Source organism: Cyprinodon variegatus, unplaced genomic scaffold (assembly GCF_000732505.1).
Source record: "Cyprinodon variegatus isolate N-32 unplaced genomic scaffold, C_variegatus-1.0 Scaffold819, whole genome shotgun sequence".
NCBI classification, from domain to species: Eukaryota; Metazoa; Chordata; class Actinopteri; order Cyprinodontiformes; family Cyprinodontidae; genus Cyprinodon; species Cyprinodon variegatus.
In genome coordinates this window covers 125,227-145,085 of record NW_015151272.1, presented here as the reverse complement: position 1 = coordinate 145,085, position 19,859 = coordinate 125,227, and the positions used below count along the sequence as shown (strand labels likewise).

Genomic DNA, 19,859 nt, shown 5'->3' with positions numbered 1-19,859 from the left:
TAGGTCTAGTGTGTGGCAGCAATAACTGAGTCTTTACTCAGGAGTTCGAGGGAAATTTTAGACTTTTTCAGGTGGAATTTAACCCAGAGGAAGATTTTCCAGGTTCCAAAAGAGAAAATCTAAATAAATTTCCTTCCTGTTCAAACCTCATGTATGCTGTAGTAATCTATACACACAAAGATACTCTAACTAAAAATAAAGATATGTATAAGGTGTGTACTAAATCAATTCACTGTGACAAAATCAATGCAGGCAAAAAAAAAGAACAAACAACTGTTAAACAAAAGGGTAAAAAGACTCAAACTGTGAACACTTGTAATAATTTATAGCTGATGAACAGACTGCAGCTCTCTCACCCATGAAGCAGGTTGCAGTGCTCAACACAGAGCCCCCCTCTGCTCACATGCAGACAGGAGACACACATGGTGGGGCCCGGGCCCCAGCAGCCATCCTCTGAGCACTCATGGTCACAGGTTTGATTCTCTTGATCTGTGTGAGGCAGATTACAAGCATCAGGTACGTTCTCAGATGTTTGCTTCCCTGAAGGTTAAAGAGAACCAGACATCATGTCAGGACTCACTGCACTTGGTGTCATCGATTAACTCCTGCTCTTCAGATCTGAAGAGGCGAGACCAGTTGACGGTGTGAATGTAGCAGAGCTCCGGGTTACTCTTCAGCGTCACTTTTCCAGCGCTCACCTCCTTTAGGGAACGCAGGCCGAGCGACTTCATATGTTTCACATTAACCAGCACAAAACTGTACATACTGGGAGGAAAACGTCTATGAGGGACAGCTGGTCCACAAAGCTCGACAGCAGAGAGGTAAAGGGTGAGAAGGTGAAGTAAAGACATACTGCATCTTTTCCATTAGTACTTAATCTGTTCAGGTTCGATCGGGTTGTTTAAATAGTCTTCTATTAAATGCAGCAGTAACTCAATAACAAGGTGGCCGTACTCCCAACAGTCTTCGATGTTATGGTTTAAGTGCATCTCTGAACGGCTGGAAAAGGGAGTGAGTACTAAATAATGGTATTACTGCTATTACCCTGAATGCTAATTTTTCGCATTGTTCATCTACAGTAGCTCACTTTACATTCCCGGTCTGTCTTGCTAACAATTATTCTGGAAAAAGTGAGAAAATTTCACCCAGCTAGCTTTACTGCATCATCAGATGGTAGCAGAGGTGTCAAAAGTATTAATTTTCATTACTCAACCAGAAGTACAAATCCTACTGTTTAAAGGAAAAGTAAGGTCATATTCAGAATTCAATCTTCTGAAAGTACTTTAAGTATGAAATACAATTTCTACTTAATTTTCTTAAGTTAAATTTGACACTGTTACCATTATTTTTTTAAACTTACATCATCTTGAATAACTATTTTGGTATGTGTTGAACAACTAGTCGGTGCAGCACGGAGTCCAACCACAAAGAATTTAGTTGTCTGGATGAAACAAATTATTTTAAGGATTTTTGTTCTTTTAATACCAACAGGCCATAACGAAATTAGCTTAAATGAAACAAAACTAAAGAGTCTATTTTTAAAATGCAATTAGTAGAAAGTAGAGATAATTGCTCAAAAATGTAAGAAGTAGAACTAAAAAGTAAAAAAACAATTACTCCAGTAAAGTATAGATAGCCAAATTTTTTACTTAAGTAAGGTAATAAAGTATTTGTACTTTGTTACTTGACACCACTGAATAGGAGGAGCTTCTATCTCTCCACTGTCGCTACAAGCATGCTTAGTGTGAGGGATTGCATCCGAGTCAATGAGTCGATGCAATCAACTGGTTTTCCTTAGATCGAAAACTTTGAATCAATCTGACTATATGATCTGGTGAACTGTAAAGTGCCTTGAGATGACATGTGTTGTGAATTGGCGCTATATAAATAAACTAAATTGAATTGAATCTGGCTCCTCTTGTCTATTCAACTGAACCTGGAGGAACTCCATTTTAGCGGGCGGATCACGGTACTGTACTTCATGTGGAAAGCAGGAGAAGGGTGTCAGTGTTGGACTCCCTGGGTTCACCAGATTCTCCAGAGATGCTCCCAGTTAGGGGAGTACCACCGACTGATCCAGGGACTGCTGCTGAATGAGGACCTGCTGTCCCATGCATTTGGATAAAAAAAAAAGCTCTCTCTCTCTGCGGCACTCTTTCAGCCAGTTTTACATCCAGAACGTATCACCGATTGTTTGAAGCAACAAAAATTGCCAGAAACATTTATATTGTTGAATCTGAGTAACATTTGGCTTAGCACTATTCGTTCTATTTGCCCAGTTGGTCATATTTGCTTTATTCAAAATGCGTCCTTTGATTCACTCCTAATTGTGCCTGTAAATAAGGACTAATACATCAATCAGTCGCTCCATTAACAGTGTACACTAATGGTTCCAAATAATGTCTACTAATAGAAAAGCCAAACAATCCAATTGACTTACAGCAAACCGTACAGAGTCTGTGCTATTAGAAAAGATGCGTATAAACGTGAGAATGAAAAAGAAACTCACTTCTGAGCTGTAGTTCTTCCTTTGATGATCTCCAGGTTCTCAAACACCGACAGAGACGTCATATTTTCAGGCCAGTAAGTGATCATCAGGTGGCCTGCCAACAAAGAAAGTAAATGCATCTCAAGACACCTCCTCAAGATGAAGCTTGGAATCATATCTGATAACAGGTTTCCTAAAGAAGTAGCTAAACTAACCCTCACTGATGACCTACCAGTGATCTCCTTTACTGTCCTGAAGTTCCAAAGCTTTTCAGGATCCATGGGCCCGATGTTGTAGTGGGGATCCCTAAAACAGCCAATCAAAAACAGGCCTCATCAGAACAAAACATTAAAAAAATAATAATTTATGTTGAAGCTGAGATGGATATTTATATAAACCAGTATTAATAAAACAAAAAAGTCCTGTCTTTGGTGTGACTTTGCATTAATCTGGGGATTTATTGGTCCCACTGACTTTCCAACATTACCATTACTCTAAGAGGTCTGTGAGATTAACTCTGTCAACAGAGCACCATAGGGAAACGTTTTCCAAAGCTGGATTAACAAACTAGGAATAGGTATACACACGATTGCACTAAATCTGTGGGCATGAATTAACCAGTCAAAACAAATAAGCTTTATAGTATATTTAGGCTAAGCTACAGTCAAACGCCAGCGGAATGGCAGCCCACTTACCCGCAACTCACAGCAAAATCCCCTCCAACTTTCAGCCACTGGCCTTCTCCTTAGCATGCATTTAAATTACTCTGCCAAGGACAAGGCAAGCACCAGCCGAGGACCAGGTGAGGACCAGCCAAAGACCAGGCAAGGACCAGCTGAGGACCAGGCAAGGACCAGCCAAAGACCAGGCAAGGACCAGCCAAAGACCAGGCGAGGACCAGCTGATGACCAGGCAAGGACCAGCCAAAGACCNCAAGGACCAGCCAAAGACCAGGCAAGGACCAGCCAAAGACCAGGCGAGGACCAGCTGATGACCAGGCAAGGACCAGCCAAAGACCAGGCAAGGGCCAGCCAAAGACCAGGCAAGGACCAGCCAAAGACCAGGCAAGGACCAGGCAAGGACCAGCCGAGGACCAGCCAAGGACCAGGCAAGGACCAGGCAGGGACCATCCAAAGACCAGGCAAGGACCAGCTGAGGACCAGGCAAGGAACAGGCAAGGACCAGGCAAGGACCAGCCAAAGACCAGGCAAGGACCAGCCGAGGACCAGGCAAGGACCAGCCGAGGACCAGGCAAGGACCAGCCAAAGACCAGGCAAGGACCAGCTGAGGACCAGCCAAAGACCAGGCAAGGACCAGCTGAGGACCAGGCAAGGAACAGGCAAGGACCAGGCAAGGACCAGCCGAGGACCAGCCAAGGACCCATCAAAGAAAGTGGAGAAAATCTGAATGGCTACTCGTGTATGGGGAAAAGATGAAGATTTTCTCACCCATTGAAGGAGGATGGGAGGAGGATGATGTCCCCATTGATCTTTGTGCAGTTCGTGAAGTAGTCAATGTTGGTGGAGTTGATGGCGATGGTGTTGGTCAATGATCCGATATTGATTCCGTCACACACTACAGGATAAACAGCACCCACATTTAGGGATTTTGCTTTAGAGTGTTTGTGAGTTTGTACTTACTTACTTTCAAATGAGTGAGAAAATTTTTGTCCAAAAACGGCTAACAAAAGAATCCAAACGAACCCCATTCCAAAGGGCTCGCCCCCTTCGTCTGTCCTAATTTGCATGTTTTTAAAACAAAAACAAAGGCTATGTTGGGCTTTTTTGGAATGACTATGACCTGGATGACTGAGAACCTTCGCCAGCATATTTTCATATTTTACAAGTAAAGTGAGGACTTTGTTGAAAAGTAAAGACCTTTATGTTCCTCAGCTTCTTTTGGGTTATGGTCTAGGATAGGGGTCAGGGTTAGCCAATAGGAAGGGTTGAAAAAAGCAAGATCCTAGGTAGGAATTCAAATGCATGGATTGGCATGTATGCGTTTGTGGTGTGGGCTGTGGAGGGTGTCTACCTTTAGGACAGATTCCATCACATTGCTTGCAGCGGTGGATCCCTTTATCTTTTACCTCATACATTTGTGGACCGCAGGAGCGAACACATGAGCCTTTTGTCACCACATAGTTATCTTGGAAGAAGTAGAAGAGAGATAATTAATTGAGACCTATAGAGATAAACACTCTCTGGCACGATGAAAGCTGGTCAGCTGAAAAGGTATCTAAAAGACAAAAACAAACAAAAAACATGTCCTGACATCTCTTAATCTTCCATAACAGTAAAGTTTGAATCATCCATCTATCCATCCATGTTTTTCTACTTCATCCATCAGGGTCACATTGGGCCTCGTGGCCACCTCCAGCAGGCTATGAAACCTGGGTAGACTCTGAAAAGGTCTCCAGTCCATTGCAGTACAGCTGGATCTTAATTTAGTCAAAAACAGAGATACGGTCTAAGAAAATTACTGCAGTATTAGCATGGTATATATGGAAATACGTTATTATCCCAAACTGAAGAAGATTCAATAAAAAGGCTTTAGATCAGAGGTGTCCAAATCCTTTTGCCATGAGGGCCAAAGGTCTGATCTAAATATCCTTTGGGTGCAAAAAAAAAAAATGTTCATCTTTCTTTTTGCGTGTCCACTAATAACAGCACACAAAATATCACAGAAAAAAAGGAAATTTTTGTTTAATTTCTGTAAAAGTGATCATTAATTTTGGTCTGGATATTTCAAGGTGTATCAGCTGTTGCTTTTTTTCTGCTAAATTAAATAAATAGGGGCTCCATAATCTCAGGGGAAGTCACTGGATCTGTATGGTTCCATTTACCGTCAGATAAAAACTAAAAAACATGGCTGGTCAAGTTAATGTGGCAGCTTACATTTGCTATCGACAGATTTTCATTTTGAACTTTTTTGAGCTCTCTCATCAATAATTACACAAAACTGTCTTTCTCTTTTAAATTGGTTGGGGGGTTAGAGGTGGATAATCCAGATCCAGAAAGTAAAAATCTTGCCTAGTTTTTCTTCATTGTGTTAAACAGGTGATTAGCCCCCAGTCTGTGTTATGGAGCTGAAAATGCAAAAACTTGAAAGTAATCTCAGTATAGGCTTTGTACTTAGTGGACCTGGATTATCCACACCGACTTTCATTGATAAAGGAACATCCTGTAACCTTCGGCCATTATGAACGCTGGAGCTTCCTGGTTTAGCTCCCCCCTGAAAGCAAATGGCAACACTGCGCTGTTGCACAATCAAACAGTCTGCCTCAGTGTTTTGAAAGCTGATAACAGATAAAAAAGGGTCCAAAGAATGAGAACTTATGGAGTTACTGGAAAAGTAAAAGCCAGATTCATCCCTCTAGATCGAATCCAACATTGGAGAACCAAAAATATGTTTGATAAGTAAGATGTTAATCCATCCATCCATCCATCCATCCATCCATCCATCCATCCATCCATCCATCCATCCATCCATCCATCCATCCATCCATCCATNAACTCCTTCTTTTTCAGGGGGGAATGGGATTTGGGAATGAAGCAGACAAGGACAACTTTCTCATGTAGGATATTGTATTCTAGTTTTTTATTCATATCGCTTTACTTTTGTAGTACTTTCAGTTTGTGCACCATAATAATATTTTGTATTATAGATGTTAATCCATCCATCCATCCATCCATCCATCCATCCATCCATCCATCCATCCATCCATCCATCCATCCATCCATCCATCCAACCTCTTTTGCTATCCGGGGTTGGGTTGCAGTGGTAGCAGCGTCACTAGAGAGGCCCAGATGATGACTACCACAAAATTCAGAGATGAATGAATGTTTTCAAAGATGTCAAAGATCCAAAGCACACTTCAATGCAGACTTTTGAGTAGACAATGTTGGATAAGAGTGGCTTGAAATCCAGTTATTTTAAGCAAAAAATTATAAAAATATCCAGTGATAATTCATTTAAACGTTTGTTTTTGACAACAAAGTGTGTATTTGTAAGGAAACTTTTAGCAAAATATTAGAGATGGATGTACTGTATTTATATGAGTCTGTTCACATGCTTAAGACTTGATGATGTCATGTTAGATGTTTTAATGTACTTACGAGGGCAGGCCTTGACACAGGCAGCTCCGAAGGTGTACTTAGGGTTGGGATTGTCCACCATCTGATGGGTCTCAGGGTCGTAGATTTCGGGAAGAGGACAACTGTCCTTACAGGTTCCGTCGTCGTTGAACTTTCTGCAAGCCTAAAGGACAGAGCAAAGAATAAACAGGTGTTTAAACCAAATAAAAAAGAAACAAATAAACCAAAACACAAGCTTCAAAGTTCCCTTTTGGGAGTCAAAATGACTGCTTAACTCTTTGCTAGAAGAAGACACTGATTTTGACAGTGAAGATTGTTTTTTTTACAGGAACCAGGCCATTTGAACTGTAAGGAAGGTCATGTCTGAGAGTTGAGAAATAATAAAAAATCTACATTTTCGGTAATTTCTAATAGTGCTGAAGCTCAGTTTAAAACCTAGATTGTAAAAACTATTTACCACCTACATAATGAGAGTCAATGTTCACAATAATTGGCCCTTGTACTGTTTAGGAAAAAAATGCTATTCTTCACCCTTTCTAAATAAACCTACCTTATCATAATGATCTAATTATGAAACAATTATTGATTGTAGAAATTTACCTCTGCATTTAAACCATCCCCTTGGGGAGCAGTGGGCTGCCATTGTGTGGCGCCCGGGAGCAGTGTGGGGGACACTTGCTCAAGGACCCAGAGTCCAGGCTATATGGATCAAACTGGGTACTTGCAACCTTCTGAGCGCACAAGCGCACTGCTCTAACCACTAGGCCAACACTCCCCTTATATTGGGAAGGAGTTGAACCAATGTGCAATCAGAAATATTGTCTGGAGCTAAGCCCCACAGCTGGCAACAATTTGGTTTCTGTGTTTTATTTTCTTTATTCTATTCTAAATTTTTGTTTAAATCTTTTATTCCCTCATTACTTTGAAAAGGTCAAGATGTGTTTTTAGTTACTGCAAATCTACCAAAAGATAAGAAAAAAGGGTTTTGCACAAAAGAATAAAAATAATTTTTTGTCAACACTGCTCGCAACATTTATCACTGCTAGGAATATGTTAGTTCCTCTACATTATTTTATTTAAAGTAAGTTTAAATAAGAAAAATAGAGAAGAACCAAACTGAACCCAGTCTGACTGGTCAGAACTGGCCCACACCAGTTAAACAGCACTGATACTGACCAGGCAGTCTGTGGCTTTGGGTCCGGTGCAGCCGGCGGCACAGTGCTCGTTACAGCAGTCGATGGGTTTGGGCCCGCGGCACCTCCTGCTGCACTGATCAGCACAACGCAGCTTGGTGACTGAGAAACACAGACAGGTTGATATCTCACCCAGTATAAACAGACAGAACGTTTGGCTGAACACTAAAAAAGGGAAGACTTTACATTTCTGGCAGTGACCCGCTCCAGGTGCCCAACATGAGCTGTCAAAACAGCTGGGGTCACACTTCTCACCTGCAAAAAAACATTCACAGTGAACAACGACATAACGCCAGGATGAGGACAGGAAGGAATATTTAGAGCTGTTTTTCATACAGTGATTTCCAGAAGGGCTCAGGTTTATATTCATGCTGGCATTGCTGTTTTTGTCCACTATATCCCACCAGTTGATGGATTCCATGTTGCACAGCAGAGGGTTGAAGGTGATCTTCACTCCTCCTGACAGAATCTCTGTGGAGATAAATAAATAAAACAAAAACATCTGTAAGACAATATAATCAGGCAATAATAAACACAATCAGATCATTTACTGTTCGTTCCAGCTGTTTGATTAGAAATGCATGCGGGATCTAAGAACACTGCTAACTGACACAGCATCAGCTGAATGGCTGCAACCACAACTAAAATATTAGGAAATATAATCTAGCTGTTTTTCCATTTAACCAGGATCAAGTCTTAAATTTAAAAGTTTTTTTAAAAGGGATCTCTGGCCAAAATAAATAAAACGTGAAACAGGATATCTATTTAAAGAGCATCAAGCTATGATAAACAGGCACATGTTAATGAATCAGAGTAAAAATATTTCACTTTGGAAATAATTGAGTAATTGAATTTGGTTAATTTAAATATTTTTCTCACAGACTTCAAGAGGCAGGTGGAGGGTTAACAAAAGCCTTCTTCCCAATTTAGTTGGTGCAAAACCGACAGAGAGAAGCAGTAAAAGATTCAGCATTCCTCAGAATGAGTGCAGTTCAGATGCAGGCCAGCGGAAGCCTAAACAATGCCATATAACCCATTAGGGATATAATAGGCTACCCCACCTGATAGCATAACTTAGACAGCTGCCCTTTTGATCTATTGTAGTTTAGTTGGAGCTTAATTTTACTGACCAACACAAAACAGAGCATAGCTATGCTGGAAAATGTGAACAGAGCTTTTAAACCTAATTTACTAATCAAAGTTTGAGTCAGTGTGCTAGAACCACCACTGGCTGCAGGTCTTTTGGCGGTTGGTCTCTTCCATCTTTGCACTTTCAGAGTGTTATGATATTCCTGTCTATTCTTCTTTGCAAAACAACATTTTTTTAGTCAAATGGATGACGAGTGTCTGAAAACAGCAAGTTTTTCCATAGTGCCTGGAATTTAACAAGGCAAATTCAATATGAATCTGTTTGTTTCTTAACCATCCATTGCATCCTTGGCTGGGTGTTCAGGGGGGGCATCATGCTGCGAGTTGAACCTTCACCCCAGTTTAAGATCTGTTTCAACCTTTAACATTTTTTCTATCAGGATATCCTGGATTTAGTTCCATCCATCTTCATCCATCAAGAAGAATGAATCATGCTGCCACCTCCATGCTTTACAGTAGGGGTGATGTGTTCAGGGTGATGCTTGTCTACACTTTTGGTTCATCCAACCCATCTAACATATCTGGTCCCTTCTCACAAATAAGGTAACATCTGGTGAAACTAAATGACATTTAAGGATGGAATTTTAATGCATATTTTAGACATATAGTCAGTGTATCCAAAACCAGTTCATCAGCAGCAGTCAGACTGTGAAGTCTTAAATATTTATGATGCAACAACATGTTCTTCAAACTCCTTATTGTCATGGTTTTGGTTCCATTTAATGCGATCATAGAATAATTCTATAGGGTATTTGGTGCTGGTCCTTAAGGTCTCTGAATAGGGTGTGTAACATTGGTTGGGCTGAAAATGGCATATTTGCTGTTCTATGAGCTCTAATGCAAGCCTGGTTAAAAGCCCTAGAATGAAACGACTGGTTTTCTTCATTTTATGGTATGCTCATGAATATTTAGATGAGCTGTGCTCTGATTGGTTGGTTTATAATGAGTGAAGCTGCTGAGCAAAGATGCATCATTGCAACAAGCACTCACTCACTTAAACATCAAATTGTTGATATGGTAGGGTGACCAGACATGCCCCTTTCCTGAACATGTCCTACTTTTCATTCTTAAAAAAAATGTCAGCGGGGAATTTCTAAATCATCCGGGATTTTGGTCGACTACAGTGCAACACATAGTCGAAACACACCAGGTATTCGAACTGAGCCGTCAGCTCCGGGGGTGGTCCGGGAACTCCGGGGGAGGGGGGCAGGGAGCTAGTGGGGGACAGAGCAAGAGAACCCAGCCCCGTGCTTCCCCCCGCCTGCCATACCGGCCCCCAGCCCCCTCCTCCGGCTGACGACGGGCGGCTCATGGCTCTCTGCTGAAGTCTGGTCCATTCAGCGGCCCAGCAGCCAACAATTCATACCTCCCCCCCTCGCTTGGGCCAGTGAACTGTGGGCTGGTCTGTATGTTAATTTCGGGGCGTAACAAAAGTACAGGCCAGAACCGAATAAGGCAACATCCCTGGATTTACGTCAACTCTGCGCTTCGTTTGAATTCCCCTGTTTTATGGTGGAAGTTTAGAATTGTGAGATTTGCAGAGAAAGGAGGTGTTGATGGGGTTTGAACTTCTCTGTACGTCCATTTCACCCACGGAACCATGGTTATTCATCTATGACAATAGAAACTCGGTTTCGCATTCTATGACCCCTATAAGCTTTCAGTTTAGCTTTGATCCATGTTTTTCTTTGTTTTCTAGTTTTATTGTTTTTAATGTTGTGAGTATTCCTGGTTTTCAGCATTTTTGGTGGATTTATGTTTGTGGCTTTTGCTTCTGTTACCCTTTTTGGTATTAAATCTTCAAGAAACCACTTCAGCTTCAGTCTCTGCATTTGGGTCCTCCTGTAAAGCCCCCACACCAATGCGGCACATGGTAAAGTATTATCCATTTCTTCCAGATCAAAATATGCAGAGCATCCATTACACACAAAAGTAATGATAAAATTAGATGTTTATCATTTGAAGCCTGATAATTAAAAAGAGCTTTAATATTTCTGTTTTAAGTTAATAAAAGTTTTTTCTCACTAAACTTTTCTACTGCAGTCAACCTCTTAGTCGTAATGGAAAAGAAACAGATCCATTGGTTAACCAACATCCTACTCCTTTCTGTCACCTAACTAGTCCAACCATTACCTAGGAATTAAAAGGCCACGTGTTTACAGTGGAGGTGTGATTCAGATAACCAATCCAGTGAAGCTGAACCTCCTACGTCATGAGGCAGAGATTGCCAGGGAGCGGTCCATTTCTTGCTGCCAGAACTTAATGTGCCGTTGAAAGAAGGCTTTTTTTAAGATGCTGTGTCTCCACCCAGCCGGCTCCCTGCCAAGAACTTCCAACTGAAAAAACTTTTATTTGCGCAATCCATTGAGTTTTAATACACCAAAACACGCCTTGTTTTAAACTTTATGATAATGATTTGCTTCAGCTGTAGACTTCCTTTACAGGTATTTGCTGGAGTACATCTGTTAATGCTATCCTTTCCTCTCCTAACATTTGCTTTGTGAATGCTTGTATGGGCATAACGTCCTCCATCTGACGTGTCCTCCCAGCAGCTGCACCCACCGGTCAGGTTGCTGAGCTGTAGCTGTCTCAGCCCGCTGGTGTAGTTGACCGTCGGAGATAATTGGATCTTGTTGTAGTTGGACAGGACCAGCAGCGCGTACTGGCTGTCGTAGAGCTTCTGTCCTCTGATCAGGCGTAGATTGACCAGCGGGATGGTTGCAACTTCGTTCATAGCGATCAGGACATAGCCGCTAACTTCCTGGATGGACTGATGAGACAGAGAAAAAGAGGAATAAACATTTGCCTGATACTTTAAGAAATCAAAAACATTGGCTTTTTGAGATCATGTTTACTAGTAGGTATTTTCTGTAAACCTCCAACAAGACTGTGTATCAGTTTTCATAATAGAGGTGAACCTTTGAGGTTTCCTATATTGCAAATCATGCTTCAGTTTATTTACTTATCCTCAGAGGCTGAAACAGCTTCATTTATTGCTTCAGAACAGCAATAAATCAAGGGTTGTGGAAGTCATTAAAACCTCCAGGCTTTTGGACTAAAGTCAGCACATGATGCGCTAAGAAAAGGAAAACCCAAAGTAGTTACATGTTTAGACATGTAACTTCCCTAAACATGAGGAAATAAGGTGAATATTGTTAGTTAATAAAAATGTCCTAGTATGTCCTTGAAGGGTGTTGGACCCTTAACATCACAGAATAACGCTGGTGAAGATTCTCAGTCATCCAGGTCATAGTCGTTCCAAAAAAGTTAAAAAACAATCCACTGGACTTTGTTTCCAAGTTTCGCCTCCCATCCAGGAAGCTTTTTAAATTCAAAATGTCAGAAATAGCATTGAGTTCGAGGCTTTATGCCTTGAGGACCAGAATGTTCACATTTTGGACAAAGGAAACATGTGGTTTGAGAGGGGCGTGAAGGAAGCCATGTTAAGAAAAAACAACCTTAAACAGAGAAGATGGACTCAGATTTCAGCTTTCAAAACCTATAACCCAGCGATACAGTTGATTCCTTCCCGCTATCTTTACAACCCCCAAACCTTCTCAGGGGACCTCGCCTATTCAGCCAGGCCAATAATTCCCTTTAACGACACCCTTTTCAGAGACATAGACAGGTATGGGGCACTGGATTGTTTTTTTTTTAAAGTTTGGAATCAAAGAATAACATTTTAATTCTTAACAAATTCCTAATGTGATCAAATGATTATCATAGCCAAATCTGATAGATCATCAATTCAAGCAATCAACATAAAAAGGTGATAGAAGCCCTACAGTGAAAACCCGGCATAAAGCTATTTTATGGAGGAAATAAAACTCTTTTTTCCAACTGACAAACTGCAACGTCATTGTTTCATTTTCACTGATTTGCTTGATTGTTGATTTGTCTTACATGTGTTAACAGAACATAGGGTCACACCTTTAGTTTGGGACCATTTTTATGCCCCTATCATTGGTCAGTTAATGGTCTAGTGCCAAACTAAGTGAGAAAAAGTTTAGAGGAAAAGTAATTAGAAAACCAGAGCTACTGCACAAAACTAGTCTCACTGATCACAGGAAAATCTGATTGGTTAGAGAGATAAAATAGAAAATACAGCAGAACTATGTAAATTACTGAGCTCCATAGGGAACACGGTGCAAAAAAAGCCCCCCCACCTTATTTTAATACAATCCTACTAAAGAATTTTCTTATTCAAGAAAGTCTATTTTTTCCCTTTGTTTCCATAAGTATTCAAAGTTTCCAGTGATTATTCTTTATACTTTCATCTTCAGATGACAGTAGAAGCTCTACTGTTATACGTTATCAAATTTCATCAATATTTGATGTAAAGTCTCACAATTAGAGCAAAACCAGACTTTTAACATTGACTGAAATCTGGTGTAGGTCATCTGAAACTGTATTTACTGGAAACAAACCATTTTGGTGCAACATTGATAGCAACTTAGATGAAAGTAATTAGAAAAATACAGATTCTGGAGGGCTGTAATTTTGAAACACACTGGGACACTTTGATAGGTAAACATCTGGAGGGGTTCTGCTCTACTAGTGAAGGTTCTCACTGGAAACAAAGGGGGTGTTTTGGAAGTGTTTTAATAATCATGGAACCTAAGGAAATACAAGAAACATGCAAAATGCCACATAAAACAGTACCTCTTATTCTTATATGTGCATAGTCACATGCTGAAATTGCTTTTGATTTTTTAACAAAACAAAACTTCTGCATTGTCTTGCAAAATAAGGTCAAGATCTCCAGAAACCTTTTTAGGGTCTACCAAAATATAGGATACTTTTTTTTTTTTTTTTTTGTCCCTGTTTCTTGGGGACACAGCAACAAAATCTACTGAAAAATTGATTCAATTGTGATTGTAAGCCCCTGAAGAGCTGGCCCAAGTGGCTAGGGCGTCTGGGCCTCCCTACTGAAGCTGCTAAACCAGCGACCCCACCCAGGATAAGCGGAAGAAGATGGATGGATGGCTGGTGATTGAAAACCGCCAAAGATATAAATGTTAACTCTAAATAAAGACAAAATGTTGCTGAAACAATAAATTTGAGATGTCAGCATTACAATTTTTTTTTTAAACAGATGGCCGCTCACACTAAGCCTGGTTCTGCTGGAGGTTTCTTCCTGTTAAAAGGGAGTTTTTCCTCTCTACTGTCGCTACAAGCATGCTTAGTGTGAGGGATTGCTTTCAAGTCAATGAGTAGACGCAATCAACTGGTTTTCCTTAGATAGAAAACTTTGTATCAATCTGACTGTATGATCTGGTTGAACTGTAAAGTGCCTTGAGATGACATGTGTTGTGAATTGGCGCTATATAAAACAATTGAAGTGAATAGAATTGAATCAAAGACTTTATCAGAAGTTTCATCAAATTATAAAAAATATTTCTTGATTTAAGAACAGTATAGATGTTCCAATGAGACTGATCATGACAGTGATTGACTAAGGAAATCTGACACACCTGGAGGAAGGACAGGTCCTCGTTCTCCTGGGTGTAGGTGATCTCTAGGTTCTCCAGTACGACGCTGCAGTTGGAATACATCCTCTTCATGTTGCTATAGTGATACTCACGGGTGCCCAGCAGAGTCAGCTGGTTGCTCATCCCTTGGCAAACTGAAAGCAGAGAAATGCAGGACAGGAAGTTGACTGTAGTTCCTCTATGCCACAATGTGGTGCTTTTTCCATTGGAGCCATGGCAGAGCTGAGTTTAGGATGAAGGTTAGCAAAACCATCAGTTCAGTTTTAATGGGAAATTAAACCTTCCACAGCCTGAGGATAATGACAATATATAATAATGGGGTGAGTGATAAATTTTATGCTGTACAGAGGTTTTACTCATTACAGGATCCCTCATAAAACAATGAGGTGAGATTCTTTTTGTTCTCACAACATGGAATCAGATAATAAACCGATTTCTCCCTAACTGGTCATAATTATATTCCCAAAGAATAAAGAAATGTTAATGTTACATAAAAAGCCAGTTTCATGTGAACCCAAACTAATCTGACACCATGTGGAAAAATAAAACCGTCCACTAAACCCCCAATTGCTCAAAAAATGGTCAAAACAAAATTATATTTTGAAAAATATTTTTTTTTTTCCCCCGTGTATTTTTTTTTGTTTTTTTTGTGTAAAAAAAGTGTCTAACTCCCGAACTTGGTGATCAAACTGCGTAATTGTTCTTAAAGCCTCCATGTTAGGACGATGTAATTCTTTAAATGTGTGCTGATGTTACTTTGTTTCACCCTCAGAGTTATTGTTCAGGTAAAGTTGCACAGTCATTTTTCCAACATGAAGAAACAGCAATGAGTCAGAGGATTTCAACAGTGGCAGCGAGGAATGAAGATCTGCAGGCTCACTTCTTCACCTTAAACAGTTTACTCGTTAAAAGCGAGTAACACCCCAGAAACTAGGACAACTCTGGATCCAGAGGTCAAGGGTCAACCAGATCTCTGAGAGAGCGTCTGCATCAGAAGTGTAAATTGATATTCAATTCAAAAATCAAAAATACTGTTTCAATCCAACAAGGAAATTAAATCCGCTTCTGAACTGTCTGTGACATCACAGGGTCAGCATGCTGATGACAGCAGGCTGGGTTTTTTCCCTGCAGATTTTTCACCTCATCAGACCAGATTCTCAGGCACATGTTATCTGGAGCAACTTTAGGAAAGATCAGGTCAGAGCTGTTCTGGTTCTTAAACAACAGCGGCATGTTAGGCAGAAAAAAACCTGGTATACAGTCACATTTATGACTGTTTCTACAGAGCATCAAGCTCAGCATCATCAGGCCCACTTCATTATTACACCCGTAAGGAACCAATTAGAGCTGAACCAAGTTAGAAACTAACAAGCCGCTGCTCTCTGACCCTAGTAATGTAGGGGCCAAGCACATACACTGCCTAAAAAGATTTTCAAACTCTTAAATTTAGATTAGCAGTACATTCATAAGGAATCAATAGGCCATTATCTTTGCTTGTTTTAACCCAAAAAAACTATCAGGTACTATGTGATGGTGAAAACTGGGAAGTGAGGGTTGATGTCTGAGCTTTGGAATGAACAAAAACAAAGTGTGAATGGTTTACAGCAGATGTTAGTGATGCTGGGATGACTGGAGCCCAACGGGCCCCAAGATGAAACACACGAGTCCAACGCTGACATTTCTGGGATAGATCGTGGTTTATTCCAAGTTCTGGATGTTGAGTTGATTCTCCTGCTTAAACAGGAACCCACTTGTCTGAATTAATCTGATGAATGACTTTTTGTGCCTCTGGATGGATCACTATTGGTGGACTCCCAGCTGTGATGTCACAGAAACAACACAGCTGAGCTCAGAGTGTCCCTGATGGGATGACGCCTGGCAGGTCTGCGTATTGTGAATTCTCCACATCTGGACTCAGACATAATAACCAACAGTCTCACATTAAACAATGAACTCTGCAGCTATTCCACTTTATTTTCATCTCCATCATTCCTTTCTTCCAAACTTTATTTCTCTTTTCTTCATTTTATTCCAGTTTTCTCTCTTTTTTTCCTCTCATTTTCATTCCCTCCTCTCAGTTCATCACTCCTTTCCTAAACCTTCATCCCAATCTCTCCTTCTGTTTTCCCTCTCATTCCTCCCAGTGTCTCCTATCTCCTCCCATCCTCTGTCCTCTCCCACTCATTTATACCCCATCCTTTCCCATATTCCCAAACATCCTTATTTTCCTTCCTCCCCTCCGGTGGACTTCTCTCCTCCCTCTGTGACACAGACACGCCAACATTTGTCCGTGTCCATATCTCCTCCTTTTCCTACTCCTCTGCATCTTTTTCTCTGAGCCAAACTTCTCCTGCAGTTTTCCTTTAACGCTAAAACCCCAAATCTTTTGATATTCTCGGCACAGTCACATCCATGTGGGGAAAGATAGGAGACTTAAGTCCACACTAGTTGTGCCATATTTCAGAGCTGCAACATGTCTGGAGCGCCGAGAAGCACAAGGTGCTCAATACTCAGTGACCTGGCCAAGGTAAGGAAAGCCGAAAAAAGGCAACCTTTGAACAAGACACACAAGACAAAACGTCAAGAATAGGTCAAGAACTATCTGAAGACTGATTTCTCCAAGGTGTTTCTGTCTGGTGAAATGAGAGTGAGTCTTGATGGGCCAGATGGATGGATAGGCACCAGGCTGGATCAGTAAAGGGCAGCAAGTTTCTTATCGACTCAGACACCAGCAAGGTGGAGGTGGGGTAGTGGTATGGGCTGCTATCATCAAAGATGAGCTTGTGGGACCTTTTCAGGTTGATGATGGAGTCAAGATCAACTCCCAGACCTACTGCCAGTTTCTGGAAGACGCCTTCTTCAAACGGTGGTACAAGAAGAAGTCGCCATCATTCAAGAAAAACATGATATTCATGATGGACAATGCTCCGTCACACGCATCAAAACACACCACAGCGTGGCTGGCCAAAAAAAGTCTAAAAGGAGAAAAAATAATGACATGGCCCCCATGTTCACCTGATCTGAACCCCATTGAGACGCTGTGTGCATTAAATGTGAGATCTACAGGGATGGAAAACTGTCCACCTCTCTGAACATTGTCTGGGAGGCTGTAGTGGCTGCTGCACGCAACGTGGATCGCAAACAGATCAAGACACTGACTGAATTTATGGATGGAAGGCTTCTGAGCGTCATGGTGAAGAAAGGTGGTTATATTGGTCACTGATTTCTTTTTTGTTTTGTTTTTGAAAGTCGTAAATGCTTCTGAATTTTGAGTTGTGATATTTGTTTACCTGGTGAAAATAAACAGGTGAGATGGGTATATATTTGTTTATTATTACGTTCCTTAATAATTCTGCACAGTAATATTTACCTGCACACACAGTCATCCTCATAAAATGACCAAATCTAAAAACAACCCACAAACTTCCAAAAATATGAAACTTTGATATTAAGGAGTCTTGGGTTGATTGAGAACACAATTGAGGCCCAATAATAAAAATAATCCTCAAAAATACAACTTGCCTAATAATTCTGCACACAGTGTATATAAGTGGAGCACTAAATAGAATAAATAGTAACCTGGCAGACTTAGAAAAAAAGCAACAAAAAAGCAAAAGGTAGTTACTTGAATAGTCTAAAACTGACCAACTGAACTCAAGCATAAATAAAAATATAAATTATAACATGCTGGTGAAGATTCTCACTCATCCAGGTCAGTCATTCAAAAACAGAATATTAAAAACAATCCACTGAACTTTGTTTCCAAGTTTGAAGACGTTTTGCTTCCCATACAAAAAGCTTTTTCATTTCAAAATGTCAGAAATAGCATTTTTTTCTTAAAATAGTGCATTTGTTCTTGGATTGAGGAGATAAAAGACATTTTTGCCAATAGAACAAGACAATTTAAGACATTTAAAATAAGTAAACACACTTTCATTGTCTATTTCATTCTTATTCTAAGAGTAAAAATGATCATTTCATTGGTAGGTAAATCTCATTTACCTACTCAAATTAAGGGTAAATGAACTTAATTTAAGAAACTTATTTTTCCAGTGCTGGAAATAGATAAAATTTCCAAGAAGACGGCAAAGAATGATGATGTGTGAAACATCCCACTGCACTCAGAATCTAGAAGTTCAGGATTCCTGATGATCCTTGAACATATCCTGCAGCTCCCACCCTCACATTTACGGGCTATTGTTAAACATCTGAGGACAGTCTTAAAAAGATCCAGTCACGTGGAAACAAACTAAATGTGTTTCCTCTTTGCTTTCGTTATCTGACAGCCTTCTGGCCTCCAGTGTAATTTTTCCAAATCTTCAGAGCAGTGATTGTTCTCTTAAGTGGTTGTAAATACCTTAATATCCCAGAGATCACTGAGTCAGAGCTGCGGCATTGTTGAGCAACACTTTACACAGGTAAACACAGGAAATACAACCTCAGTCATAAACAGCGATAGATGCCTGTTGTTCTGACACCTCCTTCTGGTTAGCAGTGAAACGCTCTCAGGATGACAGAGTGAAGGTGAGATGAGCTGATTAAAAAAGCCTACAAAGAGACGTTATTTGTTCAGGAACAGGTCGGGCCTGTCTATGTCTTGGATGACAGCTACGCTCTTAGCCATAAACGTGAAAGCAGTGTGTGTGTGTGTGTGCCTGTCGGTTTGTGTATTGGGTAAAGATCTCATTTACAATAGTTCATCAGATGAAATGAACATTGTGTCATTAAATGATGCTTTCGCTGTCTGGTTATCAGGGATAAGAACGGACAAGTTCACGTTTCATTTTTCATGTTTCGTGACAAAAGCAGCAGTTTTGTTCTTTTGCCTTATCTGATCTCATGATATTCCCACAGCTCTCCCTCAGCATGAGTCCTACCCACTATCATATATACTTGTTGTGCGTATTGGTTATTTAGAAGGATCCCTATTAATCTCAGCCTTAGAAATCACTCTTCCGTGGGGGGAAACGGAAACATAAAAAATATGTTAAAATAAATCAGTCAGCAAAATTACAAATCAAAACAGCCCAAAAAAGAAAAAAATAACAAAGACGACCAACTTAAACATTTAAAAACAAAAGAAAAGAACAATTTAATAAGGCCATCAAAAAACTAACATAAACATTTAATGAAATGAGTCAAATGAATAAAATAAACATGATTTCATCATGAATAATAGATATTTTTAATTCCTTTTACCTTTTATTGATTAGATCTAATTTCTGTTCCAGTAAGGCTCCAGTAACTTTATTGATCTCACATTGGAGAAAATTACCTCTGCATTTTAACCCATCCCCTTGGGGAGCAGTGGGCTGCCATTGTGTGGCGCCCGGGAAAACGTGTAGGGGTTAAAGTCGTAGAGAAGCGGCAGTTCCAACCGTTGCATTTCCAAATTTTCCTGAGTGGTGCACGACTTTACACGAATGAATAAAGTGAATGTGAT

The 19,859-nt window shown here is 40.3% G+C and overlaps 1 protein-coding gene across 1 annotated transcript in view; it reads right to left on the bottom strand.

Moving 5' to 3' along the window:
- Positions 1-19,859, bottom strand: part of LOC107098892 (melanoma receptor tyrosine-protein kinase-like) — a 55,366-nt gene that overhangs the window by 13,890 nt on the left and 21,617 nt on the right. The window contains exons 2-13 of the mRNA XM_015396771.1: positions 14,399-14,550; positions 11,487-11,694; positions 8,112-8,246; positions 7,962-8,030; positions 7,759-7,877; positions 6,604-6,745; positions 4,520-4,633; positions 3,937-4,063; positions 2,721-2,794; positions 2,510-2,603; positions 581-765; positions 357-489 (exon numbers count right to left, since the gene is read on the bottom strand). Of these exons, the coding sequence (XP_015252257.1) occupies positions 357-489; positions 581-765; positions 2,510-2,603; positions 2,721-2,794; positions 3,937-4,063; positions 4,520-4,633; positions 6,604-6,745; positions 7,759-7,877; positions 7,962-8,030; positions 8,112-8,246; positions 11,487-11,694; positions 14,399-14,550 (1,552 nt within the window). The remainder of the gene's footprint in view (positions 1-356; positions 490-580; positions 766-2,509; positions 2,604-2,720; positions 2,795-3,936; positions 4,064-4,519; positions 4,634-6,603; positions 6,746-7,758; positions 7,878-7,961; positions 8,031-8,111; positions 8,247-11,486; positions 11,695-14,398; positions 14,551-19,859) is intronic.